Raw genomic sequence first — 17,998 nt, 5'->3', positions numbered from 1 at the left:
CTTCAGATGGATTTACATCGTTGGACTTTACAGATCTGCGGAAGGTAAGGATATTGTTGGTTTATTATGTTTTTTTTGTTACAGAACGAGGGTCTTCAGTGATTGGATTGGGCGTTCAATAAAATATTAAAACAACCTTTGTTTTTATTTCATTAAAATAATGTTTAACCCCTTAGCGACCGCCGATACGCCTTTTAACGGCGGTCGCTAAGGGTACTTAAACCACAGCGCCGTTAATTAACGGCGCTGTGGAAAAAGTACATAGCGCCCACCAGAGGCCGATTTTCTCCGGGGTCTCGGCTGCCGGGGGTAGCCGAGACCCCAGAGAACATGATTCGGGGGGTTTTTAACCCACCCCGCATTTGCGATCGCCGGTAATTAACCGTTTACCGGCGATCGCAAAAAAAAAAAAAAACGCGATCTCTTTTTAATTTCTCTGTCCTCCGATGTGATCGCACATCGGAGGACAGAGAAAAGGGTCCCAGGTGGCCCCCCAATACTCACCTAGCTCCCCCGATGCTCCTCGTGTCTCCCGGTGGGCGCCGCCATCTTCAAAATGGCGGGCGCATGCGCAGTGCGCCCGCCGGCCGGCTCCGGGAGAATCTTTGGGGTCTCGGCTGCCGGGGGTAGCCGAGACCCCAAAGAGCATGATCGGGGTCGGTTTTACCAACCCCTGTTTTGCGATCGCCGGTAATTAACTGTTTACCGGCGACCGCAAAAAAAAAAAAAAAAAAGTAAAGTGTAATTCTCTGTCCTCTGATGTGATCGCACATCAGAGGACAGAGAAATAGGGGGATTCGGGGACCCTACAATACTCACCTGTGTCCCTGGATCCTCTTGCTGCTCCTCCTGGCCGCCGGCAGAAGAAAATGGCGGGCACATGCCCAGTGCGCCCGCCATCTGTCTCCATCTGCCGGCCGGCAGGAGAACAGCAGTTGGGGCTAAAATTAGGGTTAGGGTTAGGGGTAGGGTTAGGTTAGGGTTAGGGCTAGGGTTGGGGCTAAATTTAGGGTTAGGGTTGGGGCTAAATTTAGGGTTAGGGTTGGGGCTAAATTTAGGGTTAGGCTTCTTTCACACTTACGTCGGTACGGGGCTGTCGCAATGCGTCGGCCCGACATACCGACGCACGTTGTGAAAATTGTGCACAACGTGGGCAGCAGTTGTAGTTTTTCAACGCATCCGCTGCCCAATCTATGTCCTGGGGAGGAGGGGGCGGAGTTACCGCCACGCATGCGCGGTCAGAAATGGCGGATGCGACGTACAAAAAAAGTTTCATTGAACTTTTTTTGTGCCGACGGTCCACCAAAACACAACTGATCCAGTGCACGACGGACGCGACGTGTGGCCATCCGTCACGATCCGTCGGCAATACAAGTCTATGGGCAAAAAACGCATCCTGCGGGCACATTTGCAGGATCCGTTTCTTGTCCAAAACGACGGATTGCGACGGATGCCAAACGACGCAAGTGTGAAAGTAGCCTTAGGGTTAGGGTTGGGGCTAAATTTAGGGCTAGGGTTGGGGCTAAAGTTAGGGTTAGAGTTGGGATTAGGGTTATGGTTTGGATTAGGGTTGGTATTAGGGTTAGGGTTGGCATTAGGGTTACGCTTGGGATTAGGGTTAGGTTTGGGATTAGGGTTAAGGTTAGGGTTGTGATTAGGGGTGTATTGGGATTAGGGTTAGGTTTGAGATTAGGGTTGAGATTAGGATTAGGGGTGTGTTGGATTTAGGGTTTTGATTAGGGTTATGGTTAGGGTTGACATTAGGGTTGTTTTGGGGTAAGGGTTGTGATTATGGTTAGGGTTAGTGATTAGGATTATGGATCAGGTTGGGATTAGGGTTAGGGGTGTGTTGGGGTTAGGGTTGGAGCTAGAATTGGGGGGTTTCCACTGTTTAGGTACATCAGGGGGTCTCCAAACACGAAAGCCAATTTTGCGCTCAAAAAGTCAAATGGTTCTCCCTCCCTTCTGAGCTCTGCCGTGCGCCCAAACAGTGGGTTACCCCCACATATGGGGCATCAGCGTACTCGGGATAAATTGGACAACAACTTCTGGGGTCTAATTTCTCTTGTTACCCTTGTGAAAATAAAAACTTGGGGGCTACAATATCTTTTTTGTGAAAAAAAAAATATTTTTTATTTTCACGACTCTGCATTCTAAACTTCTGTGAAGCACTTGGGCATTCAAAGTTCTCACCACACATCTAGATAAGTTCCTTGGGGGGTCTAGTTTCTAAAATGGGGTCACTTGTGGGGGGTTACTACAGTTTAGGTATATCAGGGGCTCTGCAATCGCAACATAATGCCCACAGACCATTCTATCAAAGTCTGCATTCCAAAAAGGCGCTCCTTCCCTTCCGAGCTCTGCCGTGCGCCCAAACAGTGGTTTACCCCCACATATGGTGCATCAGCGTACTCGGGATAAATTGGACAACAACTATTGCAGTCCAATTTCTCCTGTTACCCTTGTGAAAATAAAAACTTGGGGGCTACAATATCTTTTTTGTGGAAAAAAAATATTTTTTATTTTCACGACTCTGCATTCTAAACTTCTGTGAAGCACTTGGGCATTCAAAGTTCTCACCACACATCTAGATAAGTTCCTTGGGGGGTCTAGTTTCCAAAATGGGGTCACTTGTAGGGGGTTTCTACAGTTTAGGTACATCAGGGGCTCTGCAATCGCAACATAATGCCCACAGACCATTCTATCAAAGTCTGCATTCCAAAAAGGCGCTCCTTCCCTTCCGAGCTCTGCCGCGCGCCCAAACAGTGGTTTACCCCCACATTTGGCGCATCAGCGTACTCGGGAAAAATTGGACAACAACTATTGCAGTCCAATTTCTCCTGTTACCCTTGTGAAAATAAAAACTTGGGGGCTACAATATCCTTTTTGTGGAAAAAAAAATATTTTTTATTTTCACGACTCTGCATTCTAAACTTCTGTGAAGCACTTGGGCATTCAAAGTTCTCACCACACATCTAGATAAGTTCCTTGGGGGGTCTAGTTTCCAAAATGGGGTCACTTGTGGAGGGTTTCTACTGGTTAGGTACATCAGGGGCTCTGCAAACGCAACATAATACCCGCAGACCATTCTATCAAAGTCTGCATTCCAAAACGGCGCTCCTTCCTTCCGAGCTCTGCCGTGCGCCCAAACAGTGGTTTACCCCCACATATGGGGTACCAGCATACTCAGGACAAATTGGACAACAACTTTTGGGGTCCAATTTCTCTTGTTACCCTTGTGAAAATAAAAACTTGGGGGCTAAAAAATCTTTTTTGTGGAAAAAAAATATTTTTTATTTTCACGGCTCTGCATTATAAACTTCTGTGAAGCACTTGGGCATTCAAGGTTCTCACCACACATCTAGATAAGTTCCATGGGAGGGTCTAGTTTCCAAAATGGGGTCACTTGTGGGGGATTTCTATTGTTTAGGCACATCAGGGGCTCTCCAAACGCGACATGGCGTCCGATCTCAATTCCAGCCAATTCTACATTGAAAAAGTAAAACGGCACTCTTTCTCTTCCAAGCTCTGCGGTGCGCCCAAACAGTGGTTTACCCCCACATATTGGGTATCGACGTACTCAGGAGAAATTGCACAACAACTTTAGTGGTCTAATTTCTCCTGTTACCCTTGTGAAAATAAAAATTTGTGGGCGAAAAGATCATTTTTGTGTAAACAAAAGCGATTTTTTTATTTTCACGACTCTACGTTATAAACTTCTGTGAAGCACTTGGGGGTTCAAAGTGGTCACCACACATCTAGATAAGTTCCTTAAGGGGTCTAGTTTCCAAAATGGTGTCACTTGAGGGGTTTTCACTGTTTAGGCACATCAGGGGCTCTCTAAACAAGACATGGCGTCCCATCTCAATTCCAGCCAATTCTGCATTGAAAAAGTCAAGCGGCGCTCCTTCACTTCTAAGTTCTGCGGTGTGCCCAAAAAGTGGTTTACCCCCACATATGGGGTATTGGCGTATTCAGGAGAAATTGTATAACAAAATTTATGGTTACATTTCTGTTTTTACACTTGTGAAAATAAAAAAAATGGTTCTCAATTAAGATGTTTGCAAAAAAAGTTAAATGTTCATTTTTTCCTTCCACATTGTTTCAGTTCCTGTGAAGCACGTAAAGGGTTAATAAAATTCTTGAATGTGGTTTTGAGAACCTTGAGGGGTGTCACACTTCATTATTTTCTATCATATAGACCCCTCAAAATGACTTCAAATGTGATGTGGTCCCTAAAAAAAAATGGTGTTGTAAAAATGAGAAATTGCTGGTCAACTTTTAACCCTTATAACTCCCTAACAAGAAAAAATTTTGTTTCCAAAATTGTGCTGATGTAAAGTAGACATGTGGGAAATGTTATTTATTAACTATTTTTCGTGACATATCTCTCTGATTTAAGGGCATAAAAATACAAAGTTTGAAAATTGCAAAATTTTAAAAATTTTCGCCATATTTCCGTTTTTTTCATAAATAATCGCAAGTAATATCGAAGAAATGTTACCACTAACATGAAGTACAATATGTCACGAAAAAACAATCTCAGAATCAGCGGGATCCGTTGAAGCGTTCCAGAGTTATAACCTCATAAAGTGACAGTGGTCAGAATTGCAAAAATTTGCCTGGTCATTAAGTACCAAATTGGCTCTGTCACTAAGGGGTTAATATTGTGTTTGTGTATTTTTTTAACCCTTTACTAGTATTGGATTAATAATGGATAGGTGTCATAATTGACGCCTCTCCATTATTAATCTGGCTTAATGTCACCTTACAATAGCAAGGTGGCATTAACCCTTCATTACCCCATATCCCACCGCTACACGGGAATGGGAAGAGAGTGGCCAAGTGCCAGAATAGGCGCATCTTCCAGATGTGCCTTTTCTGGGGTGGCTGGGGGCAGGTGTTTTTAGCCAGGGGGGGGGGCCAATAACCATGGACCTTCTCCAGGCTATTAATATCTGCCCTCAGTCACTGGCTTTACTACTCTGGCGGAGAAAATTGTGCGGGAGCCCACGCCAATTTTTTCCGCCATTTAACCCCTTAATTTACTAGCTAGAACGGCCAAATTTTGCATAGACACAACTACTAACAAATGGGGATATGAGATGGTTTACTGTATGTAATCATGTCTCATATCATGTCGGGTTTAGGAAGGAGAAAGCAAAAGCCTGCAATTGAATTACCAGCTTTCTGCTATATCGCGCTGGAAGAAATATTAATATATATACATATATGTGTCTCACTGACATATATATATATATATATATATATATATATATATATACCTATTCTATGTGTAGACATTTATTCTACCTATTCTACTGGAAGCTGTCAGTGTGATTTTACTGTACACCGCAATTGAATTACCGGCTTTCTGCTATATCGCGCTGGATGAAATATTAATATATATACATATATGTGTCCTGGAAGCTGTCAGTGTGATTTTACTGTACACCGCAATGAATTACCGGCTTTTCTCTCTAACAGCGCTGCGTATTTCTCGCAAGTCACACTGCTGGTCCGTGTGTGATCCGTATTTTTGGGGCTTCCATAGACTTTCATTGACGTTTAATTTGCGCAATACGGTGACAAGCGCAGCATGCTGCGATTTTCTACGGCCGTAGAAAGCCGTATAATACTGATCAGTTTAATACGGCAGATAGGAGCAGGGGCATAGAGAATAATTGGGACGTATGTTTTGCGAGTTTTTCGGACGTAGTTTCTGTAATGCTGTAGATAAGCCCCCGATGTTACCTGAAAAAGGAGAAAAAGACATTAGATTATACTCACCCAGGGGCGGTCCCGCTGCTGGTCAGGTCGGATGGGCGTCTCTGGTCCGCTGCGGCGCCTCTCATCTTCATTACAAGACGTCCTCTTCTGATCTTCAGCCACAGCTCCGGCGCAGGCGTACTTTGCTCTGCCCTGTTGAGGGCAGACAAAGTACTGCAGTGCGCAGGCGTCGGGCCTCTGACCTTTCCGGCGCCTGCGCACTGCAGTACTATCCTCTGCCCTCAAGAGGGCAGAGCAAAGTACGCCTGCGCCGGAGCCGTGGCTGAAGATCAGAAGAGGACGTCTTGTAATGAAGATGAGAGGCGCCGCAGCGGACCAGAGACGCCCATCCGACCTGACCAGCAGCGGGACCGCCCCTGGGTGAGTATAATCTAATGTCTTTTTCTCCTTTTTCAGGTAACATCGGGGGCTTATCTACAGCATTACAGAATGCTGCAGATAAGCCCCTGATGCCGGTGGGCTTACCTCACCCGCGATTTTCGGGGTGACAGGTTCCCATTTAAATGTTCTTTTTTTTTTTTCAAACATTCCAAAAAATAAATTTTTTGAATGTGGTTTTGAGCACCTTGAGGGGTGCAGTTTTTAGAATGGTGTGGTCCCTAAAAAAAATGGTGTTGTAAAAATGAGAAATTGCTGGTCAACTTTTAACCCTTAACTCCCTAACAAAAAAAAATTTGGTTCCAAAATTGTGCTGATGTAAAGTAGACATGTGGGAAATGTTGCTTATTAAGTATTTTGTGTGACATATCTCTGTGATTTAAGGGCATAAAAATTCAAAGTTGGAAAATTGCAAATTTTTCACCAAATTTCCGTTTTTTTTCACAAATAAATGCAGGTAATATCAAAGAAATTTTACCACTATCATGAAGTACAATATGTTATGAGAAAACAATGTCAGAATCACCGGGATCCGTTGAAGCGTTCCAGAGTTATAACCTCATGAAGGGACAGTGGTCAGAATTGTAAAAATTGGCCCGGTCATTAACGTGCAAACCACCCTTGGGGGTAAAGGGGTTAAGAGGTTAAGCTTTGCTAGATCTGCAGCAGAGAAAACTCTTAGGCCGGCTTCACACTTGCGAGTTTTACGGACGTAAGAGCGCAGAAACTACGTCCGTAAAACTCGCAAAAAATACGGCACAATTATTCTCTATGCCCCTGCTCCTATCTGCAGTATTTTACTGATCAGTATTATACGGCTTTCTACGGCCGTACAAAATCGCAGCATGCTGCGTTTGTCACCGTACTGCGCAAGAAATACGCCAATGAAAGTCTATGGAAGCGTGAAAAATACGGATTTCACACGGACAAGCAGTGTGACTTGCGAGAAATACGCAGCGCTGTTAGAGAGAAAAGCCGGTAATTCAGTGCGGTGTACAGTAAAATCACACTGACAGCTTACAGTAGAATAGGTAGAATAAATGTGTACACATAGAATAGGTATATATATATATATATATATATATATGTCAGTGAGACACATATATGTATATATATTAAAATTTATTCCAGCGCTATACAGCTTGAAAGCCGGTAATTCAATTACCGGCTTTTTCTTTCTCCTTCCTAAAACCCGACATGATTTGAGACATGGTTTACATACAGTAAACCATGTCTTCTCTCCATTTTTTTTGTAGCTTCCACACTACTAATGTCAGTAGTGTGTATCTGCCAAATTTGGCCGTTCTAGCTCTTAAAATAAAGGGTTAAATGGCGGAAAAAATTGGCGTGGGCTCCCGCGCAATTTTCTCCGCCAGAGTAGTAAAGCCAGTGACTGAGGGCAGATATTAATAGCCTGGAGAGGGTCCACGGTTATTGCCCCCCCCCCCCCCTGGCTAAAAATATCTGCCCCCAACCACCCCAGAAAAGGCACATCTGGAAGATGCGCCTATTCTGGCACTTGGCCACTCTCTTCCCATTCCCGTGTAGCGGTGGGATATGGGGTAATGAAGGGTTAATGCCACCTTGCTATTGTAAGGTGACATTAAGCCAGATTAATAATGGAGAGACGTCAATTATGACACCTATCCATTATTAATCCAATTGAATGAAAGGGTTAAATAAAACACAAACACATTATTTAAAATTATTTTAATGAAATAAAAACAATGGTTGTTGGAGTATTTTATTCTACGCCCAATCCAGTCACTGAAGACCCTCGTTCTGTGAAAGAAAAAACATAATAAACCAACAATATACTTACCCTCCGCAGATCTGTAACGTCCAACGATGTAAATCCTTCTGAAGGGGTTAAAACATTTTGCAGCCAGGAGCTTTGCTAATGCAGGCTGCTCCTCGCTGCAAAACCCCGGGGAATGAGTCTAAATATAGATCAATGAGCTATATTTAGCTTCATTTGCGGTGAGGCGCCCTCCGCTGGCTGTTTATAGATCGTGGGAACTTGTCTAGAAAGCCTGGGAGCTTTCTAGGAAATTTATACATATATAGATATATAATATATATAATATATATATAATATATATATTTTTTTCTTTTTGGTACACATGGATCATTTCTATAGCGGTATGTTGGTTTTGCAAGCCTGCGAGAAAACCACGCATTACGGATGCCATACGGATTACATACGGAGGATGCCATGCGCAAAAAACGCTGACACACCCTGCCTACGGAGGAGCTACGGACCACTATTTTCGGGACATTTCAGCGTATTACGGCCGTAATATACGGACCGTATTTTCATACGCTGAGTGTGAAGCCGGCCTTATTCTAAGGGCTCATTCTTACATACGAGAAACTCGTGTGAGTCTCGCACGTCAATACCCGGCACTCAGAAGCGGAGCGTGCGGCCGCATAGCAATATATGCAGCCGCACGCTCCGCTACGGAGTGCCGGGTGCAGTGCCAGGTATTAACGTGCGAGACTCATCCGAGTTTCTCGCATGCGAGTATGAGCCCTGAGTGACACATCACTGGAATCTGGGTTTCTGTCCCTACCCAATGCTGCTGTCGGATTACATGGCAAACAACTTCTGACAGATTACCATTAATAAAATATATTGAAAGCACCACTCCAGCATGGTATTTTTGTCTTTTTTTTTCCAGCACTGGATTAGTGCTTTTAACTTAAGTTTGGGATACAGTGATTGTGTGGTTGGTGGTGTCGCGGTTCGTACCGTGGACACCTCTTTAATGCGCTCTGCAGGGTGCACCGTACACTGCTGGCTCGGACATTCCTGCCATTCCTGTGTGTTGGTGCAAGGTTATTTAAACTCCTCATTTAAAGTGCAGGAATGGCCATCTGACAGGTCTGTGCGGTGATGGGTTTATTTGTCAGCACAGAGATGTAATTGTCCCGTCTCTACTTCTGCTCCCTGTCCAAATGTTTGTGGTGGTAAATAGGAGACGTTTACAGGCGGCATTCAGAGCGAATATTACACTTCTACGTAAACCACATAGAACATCTAACCTCATCCCTCCTATTATTGGCTCTGTTCACACCACGTTTTTCTTAAAAAAATAAAATAAAAAAATTGTGCATGCTTTCTATTTTCCTGCAACAGTCAGATGTTTCGGACAGGATTAGTAAAAATCCCATTTGCTATGTTCCTTGCAATTAATGGTTTTTCTCATTGACTTTCATGAAGGAAACTGTTCCATAGAATTGAACACTCCCACATCACACATTGAGACTGGCACAAAAAGGAGAAATTGTTTTTCCTCTTTCCCTTTTTGACACAATCATTGTTTTCATCGAAAAAAGACGTATGAAATGTCGATCTTCAAAATGTAGCTTACCCTTGTTACTACAAGCTCTGCCTCCAATGGACTCCATTGCTTACGGCATAGTGTTTGGCAAAGTTCAAAGTAATTGTCCAATTCTGTAAAATTGGTGTCCTTCCTAATCCTTACCCCCCCCCCCCCCCGCGCCCTTTTCATACACATAAGATAGGTGTCAGACGAGCAGTTGTTTAACCAACAACTATTTCCATTGACTCCTTCATACACGAGAGCCAGCTCCTATGTTCTCTATGATAGAGCTGCTGCCAGACTCCTCTGCCGGTGGCTTATCTCCCAGAGAACAAAAGGATCGGCCTTTGTAAATCTTGTACGCAGATCCTTTTCTTCCCCAAAGTCCTCTGTCAGGAGGCCCCATACGCATTAGTCTGCTGGCCATTCCCTCCAGGCCAGCTCTAGTCTAATGTGTATGGGGGGGCCTGTAATATATATGCCAATAACCTCAAACTGTTTGGGGTCTGGCTCTCCGCACCCCCCAGCTGATCATGGGTTAAAAGTAGAGTTGAGCGAATTTTTCAAAATTTGGATCCGATTACGATCGGCAGCAAATATTTGTATTTGCAATTATTCGCCGAACGTCATTGGAGTCAATGGGAGGAGAAATTACCGAATATGTTCTGAGTCGATCATCAAACATAAATTCGGCACCAATATGGCAAATTCAGATTCCGCGACCGATTCCGAACATATTCGCTCAACTCTAATTAAAAGAAGTTGCAACACTTTTGCAGGATCTGTGTCCCCTTCTTTTTTTTAACCATTACATTGAATCCCCTCTACAAGACCACCTCTTCGAGAATGCCTACCTGCTTTCTAACCCGTTTTAGGCCGTGTTCCCATGATGATTTTTTGCTGCACCATATTTTTAATAAATCAAAAAATGCTTACAGTTCCAGCAAATTTGATGGGATTTACGGAAGTCTTTTGCCCGCTGAGCTGCTTTTCTACGCAGCGTAAACTGCCCTGCGGCGCAGGTTTCTAATCTTGAGCGTGTCAATTTCTCTTCATGTACACAGAGTTTTATGTGCGGATTTTCCCCATAGTCTTGCGTTAGATGCGGAAAATCCACAGGTAAAAAACGCACATGTGTTTTTAGTGCATTTCCACTGCAAAAGCGCATTAAAAACTCATGTAATCCTCCCATGGCTGTATTAATCAAGATTTGTCAAAGCCAAATACCAGGAAGCACCAAAAACAAAGCGTGACAAGATAGAAAACCACAGCATGAAAAAGGCAATGAAAACTAAAGTCACCTCATTTACTTAATAGAGGCAGAAAATCTGCAACAGCAAAAACTCGTCGTGGGAACGTAGCCTTAAAGTATGTTCACACGTCGCGTTTATGCTGCATTTTTTGCAGGGCTGTGGAGTCGGTAAGCCAAACCTCCGACGACTCAATTTCCATGACTCCGACTCCACAGCCCATGTAGCACCAACATATTCCGCAGCGCTTTCCAATTCAACTTGCTGACCATTTTTCACCCATTCTAATGCGTAAGAAAAAAAGCATAACAAAAAAATTTTATGAAGCAATTTTCCTGCCTAGAAACTCGTTTTTGATGCAGAAATGTCCATAGCGCTTACCTTTACTAGGACACAATTTAATGTTTATCATGGACAGTATATACTGTAAGGCTTTGTTCACATGTCCAGTAGTGATCCTTTTTAGACGGGATCCAGCAGCCATCCCTTGGCCAATCTTGTGCAAACACAACTTTTTAGTCCGTTTTTCACTAACTGATCTCTGCTGCATCCATTTATTATAACATTGAAGTCTATGGAAAAACGGATCTAGCTATTAGTTACCGTATGTTTTTCTTTTATTTGTAGCAGATCTGTTTTTTGTTTACTGGACCCAGTTTCCATAGATTTCAATACTTTAAAAATGGATCCGGAGAGGACATGTGAACATAGCCTAAGAAAACCATTTCTCAGTACAAATTTTTTTTTTTTTTTTTTGGGTGGTCATCTGAGTTTTTCTATCTATCTATCTATCTATCTATCTATCTATCTATCTATCTATCTATCTATCTATCTATCTATCTATCTATCTATCTATCTATCTATCTCAGAGAAAGCGCTCTTCTACCTCAAGGTCATGGCTCTGAATTGTTAATGTATACATTTATCTCGCCTCATTATTACAGGCCAGTTTCACCTCTGAAATCTCCGCCACCACTGGAATTTCTAATATACATAAATATTATTCTAGCGCCATTTATTCCATGACACTTCACATGTGAGTGTGTATATAATATTCCACGTAATTTGTGCATAGATTGCTTTTAGTAATATTGAACATGAAGTTTAGCTTGTGTGATTTGTTTTGCAGAACGGCGAGTCTTCTTCTGAATCCAGCTTTCCGTTTTCCCATGTTGAAAGACAAGGATATCTAGAGGACCAGGCAGCGCGCAGGTCTCTTCCTAAACATCATCTTCTGACCAATGGACACTCCTCTTTACAAAGAGATGGACCAGGTTCATTCCTTTTGGATCTTCCAAACTTTCCGGATCTGTCCAAGGCTGATATTGATGGACAAAATCCAAATATTCAGGTAAATGGTAGATGTTCAAAGTTTAGGTGGCAAAGCACCGTACACCATAGCGGCACAGGTTTCATCATCATTCTACAGGCGGAAGCTTCCTTATAATCCCACAGCATTTGCCTACAGTCTAGATCACCTTATTATATAATAAAGACTTGTACCCTAATGTCTTAAAGAGAATCTGCCACCTAATCTTAGAGCAGCATGATGTAGGGACAGAGACCTTGATTCCTGTATTGTGTCACTTACTGGGCTGGTGCTGTAATTTGATAATCTCATACTGGTTTTATCACTAGAAGACTAGAAAACCTACTGCCATGTGTTCCTGCATATTTATGAGCTTTTTCTAATCCCGCCTAAACCACTGGCAGCTTTCTGCCTATGCACAGTGTACACAGGAAGCTGCATACCAGTGGTGTTGGCGGGGTATACAGAGCAAAGCATTCAGAGATCTGGTAGATCTGCAGAAGATAAAATGGTGATTTAAAAAAAAATAAAACACGCAGCCTCACAAGTGATACAACGCTGAAATCAGGGTCTCTGCCCCTAAATTATACATGCAGATGGTGCAGCAAAAACCTGGCGACAGATTCCATTTAAAATCAAACCTTATAACTAGATTTCCAAATAAAGCTGACTCCGCTGCAGTGTTTTTGGAGCTTTGTGATTAGTGATGAGCGAGCGTGACCGGATAAGATGTTATCTGAGCATGCTCGGGTGCTAACCAAGTGGCGTGCTCGAAAAATGTGTTTGAGTCCCCGCACATGCATGTCTCACGGCTGTCTAACAGCTGCGAGACATGCAGCTGTGGGGGCGCAAACATATTTTTTGAGCACGCTGAAAGCACACAGTTGGCAACCGAGCATGCTCAGATAACACCTTATCCCAGCACGTTCGCTCATCACTATTTATTATCTAAAAAATGGAATTCTTTACATTTGTCACATTTATCAGTGATTTTGAGTAGGGTAGAGAGGGGGTAACACATGCATGATGTTTTGTGATATATTTTAAGCAATTTTACCAATTGATTGATGTCTTTTGTATACTCTGTCGGCACAAAATGACTGTTCAAACCAAGAATTGTGTGTTTGGTGCACCCTCAGCAAGACTAAACATTTCAGCGCACCTTCCCACCTTCTTGTCTTTCAGTTATTTTCGTCCTTTTCTTTCTTGATTGACCGTTTTGGCTTTTTTAGGAGACAGAAAAAAGGTGGCGCTAGGAAGGCGCACCAGACTGCGAGGTCTCGCCAAGGGGGCACTGAGCGCACGCGTGTGTGGTTTGACCAATCATTTTTGGGCTCACACCGTCCCTTTAAGAGTGGGCTGTGGTACTAATTAGCTCATATTTTTGCTCTTTATTCCTATTTTTGCTCTTTATCTTTTTTTTTTTTTTCCCAATGCAAAGCAGCTGTCTTGAAGTATTGTGCAATATGAACTCTCTGTTCTCAGCATCCAGGAGGGTCTCGGCAGTTACGCCTCCCATAATAATTGCTAGAGAGGCCCATCCGTAACATTATAAACTAACAATAAATCTACTTTTTTGATCCAGTGCAGACTGGGGTGGCTACTTTGGTTCCCTTTTGTGCAATGTGACAAATATAGTGTGAGGAGACTTGTTGGAGTCTAATACAATGAATTGACTGCATGGGATGTGTTGGCAGCGTGAAGCATGGACTGTGTTTTCTTCCGTTGTCGTTCTGCTGACTTAGCTTTGCCATTTCATGAATACTAGACAGACTGCATGTTTACATGTGCTGACGTTCGTAGCAGATCGTTTTGTGATCTGTATGGGATACTAGTTACAACAGCTGTCTGGGGTCTGATGATACATTACATGCTGCCGGATGGTGACTACACGGAGAAGACTTGACGTAGCACTGTCTCATTTCTTATCTTGTTTGGAGTTGTATAAATGAGCAGCTGGAGATCCTGAATTTGTATCAGCCGTTGTGGGATTGTGGTACAATTGCAAAGAACGGCTAGGTTTTGGGGTCATTTTTGGGTCTTCATGTGGCTGGTGACTTCCACTCTGCAGCCATATGGGTATTTTGTCTCCGAAATATTACTTGGGACCAAGATTGGGGTTTGAAGCACAGGAGTCTCCTCTGAAGATGAGTGAATATTACTTTGAAGATTAAGGAATAAAATTTTGTCGACGCTCCGCGGACAAGTTCTGGAATTCCACTTTGTTAGATTTATCAAGGAAGGCAAAAACATGACATTTTTATTATTACCACTAAGGCTACTTTCACACATCAGGTTTTTTGTTTCAGGCAGAATCCGGCTAATGTACCAAAAAACGGATCCGTTGGAAATAGTTTAAAAAATGATGCAACGGATCCGTTTTTCTTAAGTGAATCAAGCCCGCCCTTGTATTCTATTACCTCCTTCTCTTTCACCCGTCTGGCCCGCCCTTCTCTGCCTCTGAAATCTCGCGAGGATGGAAGTGTAGCAGCACATGCGCGCCTGGAAAGGCAGAGAAGGGCGGGCCAGCCGGGTGAAAGAGAAAGAGCCACTTCACTTCCATCCTCACGAGATTTGAGTGGCAGAAAAGGGCGGGCCAGACGGGTGAAAGAAGAGGTAATAGGATACAAGGACGGGCTTGATTCACTTACACCTTCCCAGTGAGGCACGTCTTCATCTGGACCGCTCCCCATCGGGACCGCTCCCCGCAGAGTTCCGCACCCACCGTATAAGACAACCCCCGACTTTTGAGAAGATTTTAAAAAGACATCTTATATGCTGGAAAATACGGTATATCCACAAGATCTATATTAAGTGTCCAGTAGTAGTAATTGTGTTTTATGTATCGCGTTGTTCTGTTTTTTTGTTTTTCAATAATTTTGATCTACTATTACTTGGCACATTTTTTTAAATGATTTTTGTCACGCCGATAGTACGGTAAGGCTGCCGTCACACTAGCAGTATTAGGTCAGTATTTTACATCAGTATTTGTAAGCCAAAACCAGGGATTTTACACCCAGTAAGAGCCAGTCAGAGAATTCACTAGCTCTCGCTGGGGTGCCGGCTCCCATCGTTCACAGCAAGGAGCCGCCTCTTTGTACCAGATCGTTCACAAACGACCCATCACCACTAGTTAGCAGTTTGTCACTAGCTTCCAATCTAGGTGTGTTCCTGTTTTGTCTCCTGTTATCGCTTCGGCTTGTCTACTCACTTTGTCTGTCCTCTCTGCTCCTGACCTTGGCTTTGTATCCTGAACCTGTGCTATCCGTCCTGACATCAGACTGCCTGTCTACGTTTCTGCCTGTGCCTTCTGTACCTCGTATTCCTGCCTTGACCCGTTGGTCAGCTGCTGGATATCCGGTACTGCCCTGGAATGGCACCTGATGACTAGTCTGCGGCCCAAGCCTATCCTCACAATCAGAGTCTCTAGCGATGACCAGGGAGCCACTTAGTAATTTGGGGGTGCTACACCCAGAATCCCATTAATTGTCTGTTCCTCATATCGTCGGGAAGCAGGGGGGGGGGCTATATGCTCCATTGATGGAATAGTGGACGTGACCGGGTTTTGCATGTTCGCACTCTATTCATTTGTATAGTGGGCAGATGTTCAGTACCTGGCCGTTAACATGGCTATGCAATTTGTTTCCTCCAACATCAGGAACAGCTGATCGGCAGGGGGTGGCAGTTGCTTCACCCCCACTGATCAGACGTTGATGACCTATCCTAAGGATAGGCCATCAATGTTAAAATCCCGGACAACCCCTTTAAGGGATAATTTCAGATATTGGCACGTGAACAAGACATTACATACAGTGGGTACAGAAAGTATTCATACCCCTTTAAATTTTTCACTCTTTGTTTCATTCATTGCATCTATTTGGTAAATTCAAAGAAGTTAATTTTTTTTCTCTTTAATATACACTCTGCCCCCCATTTTGACTGAAAAAAACCCCAGAAGTGTAGTAAATTTTGCAAATTTATTAAAAAAGAAAAACTGAAATATCACATGGTCATAAGTATTCAGACCCTTTGCTCAGTATTGAGCTATTACAGCCATGTGTCTTCTTGAGAATGATGCAACAAGTTTTTCACACCTGGATTTGGGGATCTTCTGCCATTATTCCTTGCAGATCCTCCCTAGTTACGTCAGGTTGGATGGTGAACGTTGGTGGATTGCCAATTAGGTTTAGGTCAGGGCCCTGGCTGGTCCAGTCAAGAATCGTCACAGAATTGTTCTGAAGCCACTCCTTTTGCTATTTTAGCTGTGTGCTTAAGATCATTGTCTTGTTGGAAGGTGAACGTTCGGCCAAGTCAGAGGTCCAGAGCACTCTGGAAGAGGTTTTCATCCAAGATATCTCTGTACATTCATGTTTCCTTCAATGGCAACCAGTCGTCCTGTCCCTGCAGCTGAAAAACGCCCCCATAGCATAATGCTGCCACCACCATGTTTCACTGTTGGGATTGTATTGGGCAGGTGATGAGCAGTGCCTGGATTTCTCCACACGTACCGCTTTAGAATTATCATCAAAAAGGTCTATCTTCGTCTCATCAGACCAGAGAATCTTATTTCTCAGTCTGGGAGTTCTTCATGTGTTTTTTTTTTTTTCGCAAATTATGCGGGCTTTCATATTTATTGCACTGAGGAGAGGCTTCCGTCGGGCAACTCTGCCATAAAGGGGCCTGGTGGAGGGCTGCAGTGATAGTAGTTGACTTTGTGGAACTTTCTCCCATCTCCCTACTGCATCTCTTGAGCTCAGCCACAGTGATCTTGGAGTTCTTCTTTACCTCTCACCAAGGCTCTTCACCCATGATTGCTCAGTTTGGCTGGACGGCCAGGTCTAGGAAGACTTCTCGTGGTCCCAAACTTCTTCCATTTAAGGATTATGGAGGCCACTGTGCTCTTAGGAACCTTGAGTATTTCAGAAATTCTTTTGTAACTTTGGACAGATATGTGCCTTTCCATAATTCTGTCTCTGAGCTCCTTGGCCAGTTCCTTTGACTTCATGATTCTCATTTGGTCTGACATGCACTGTGAGCTGTGAGGTTTTGTATAGACAGGTGTGTGCATTTCCAAATCAAGTCCTATCACTTTAATTAAACACAGCTAGACTCCAATGAAGGAGTAGAACCATCTCAAGGAGGATCACAATGAAATGGACAGCATGTGACTTAAATATGAGTGTCTGAGCAAAGGGTCTGAATACTTATGACCATGTGATATTTCAGTTTTTCTTTTTTATTAAATTTGCAAAAAATTACAACATTTCTGTTTTTTTGTTTGTTTTGTTTTCAGTCAAGATCGGGTGCAGAGTGTACATTGAGGAAAAAAAATGAAGTTTGTTGAAATTTACCAAATGGCTGCAATGAAAGAGTGAAAAATGTAAAGGGGTCTGAATACTTTCCGTACCCACTGTAAATTTATATGAAAACTTGTTATATTTGTGCAGCTAGAATTTGCGTGACTTGGAACAGAAGTGAACGATCATACTGGTAATATTTTTGTGAAGATATAAGAAGTGACCTCCCCTTCGCTCGTATTTGATGGCATTTACTAGGAACTGAGTTGAAGACTAGACACAGTGCAATTTTTCAGGCTAGATCCAAATACAGATGTTAACAATTTGAATGTCTTGTTTTGAGTGCAATTTCCTACCTTTAGTAATGTAAACAGTTATTTCAGTAATGCCTATAATTTCTTTAATCTGGTCGGTTTATCTTGAATAGCAATGAAGTGGGTTATGTCGACATGTCATTTTAGAAAGGTTTTAAAGTGCGAATTCCAGAACTGTGTCACTGGTAGGATGGAAATGCACTGATGGAGTCAAACGTATTACTATGGATCACACAGCTCTGCAAAGTCCAGGGTAATGGTCCATCTACATGTATGACCACATGTGTGATGGATAGCACATTATTAGTCTATTTTTTATTTTTTTTTAATACCT

At 43.1% G+C, this 17,998-nt stretch overlaps 1 protein-coding gene across 1 annotated transcript in view; it reads left to right on the top strand.

The window, feature by feature from the left end:
* The window catches only part of ISM1 (isthmin 1), an 85,075-nt gene that overhangs the window by 48,308 nt on the left and 18,769 nt on the right, over positions 1-17,998 (top strand). Inside the window, exon 2 of the mRNA XM_069768775.1 lies at positions 11,874-12,095. Within this exon, the coding sequence (XP_069624876.1) occupies positions 11,874-12,095 (222 nt within the window). The remainder of the gene's footprint in view (positions 1-11,873; positions 12,096-17,998) is intronic.

Source organism: Ranitomeya imitator, chromosome 5 (assembly GCF_032444005.1).
Source record: "Ranitomeya imitator isolate aRanImi1 chromosome 5, aRanImi1.pri, whole genome shotgun sequence".
Classification (NCBI taxonomy): domain Eukaryota; kingdom Metazoa; phylum Chordata; class Amphibia; order Anura; family Dendrobatidae; genus Ranitomeya; species Ranitomeya imitator.
This window is presented reverse-complemented; position numbering and strand designations above follow the sequence as displayed.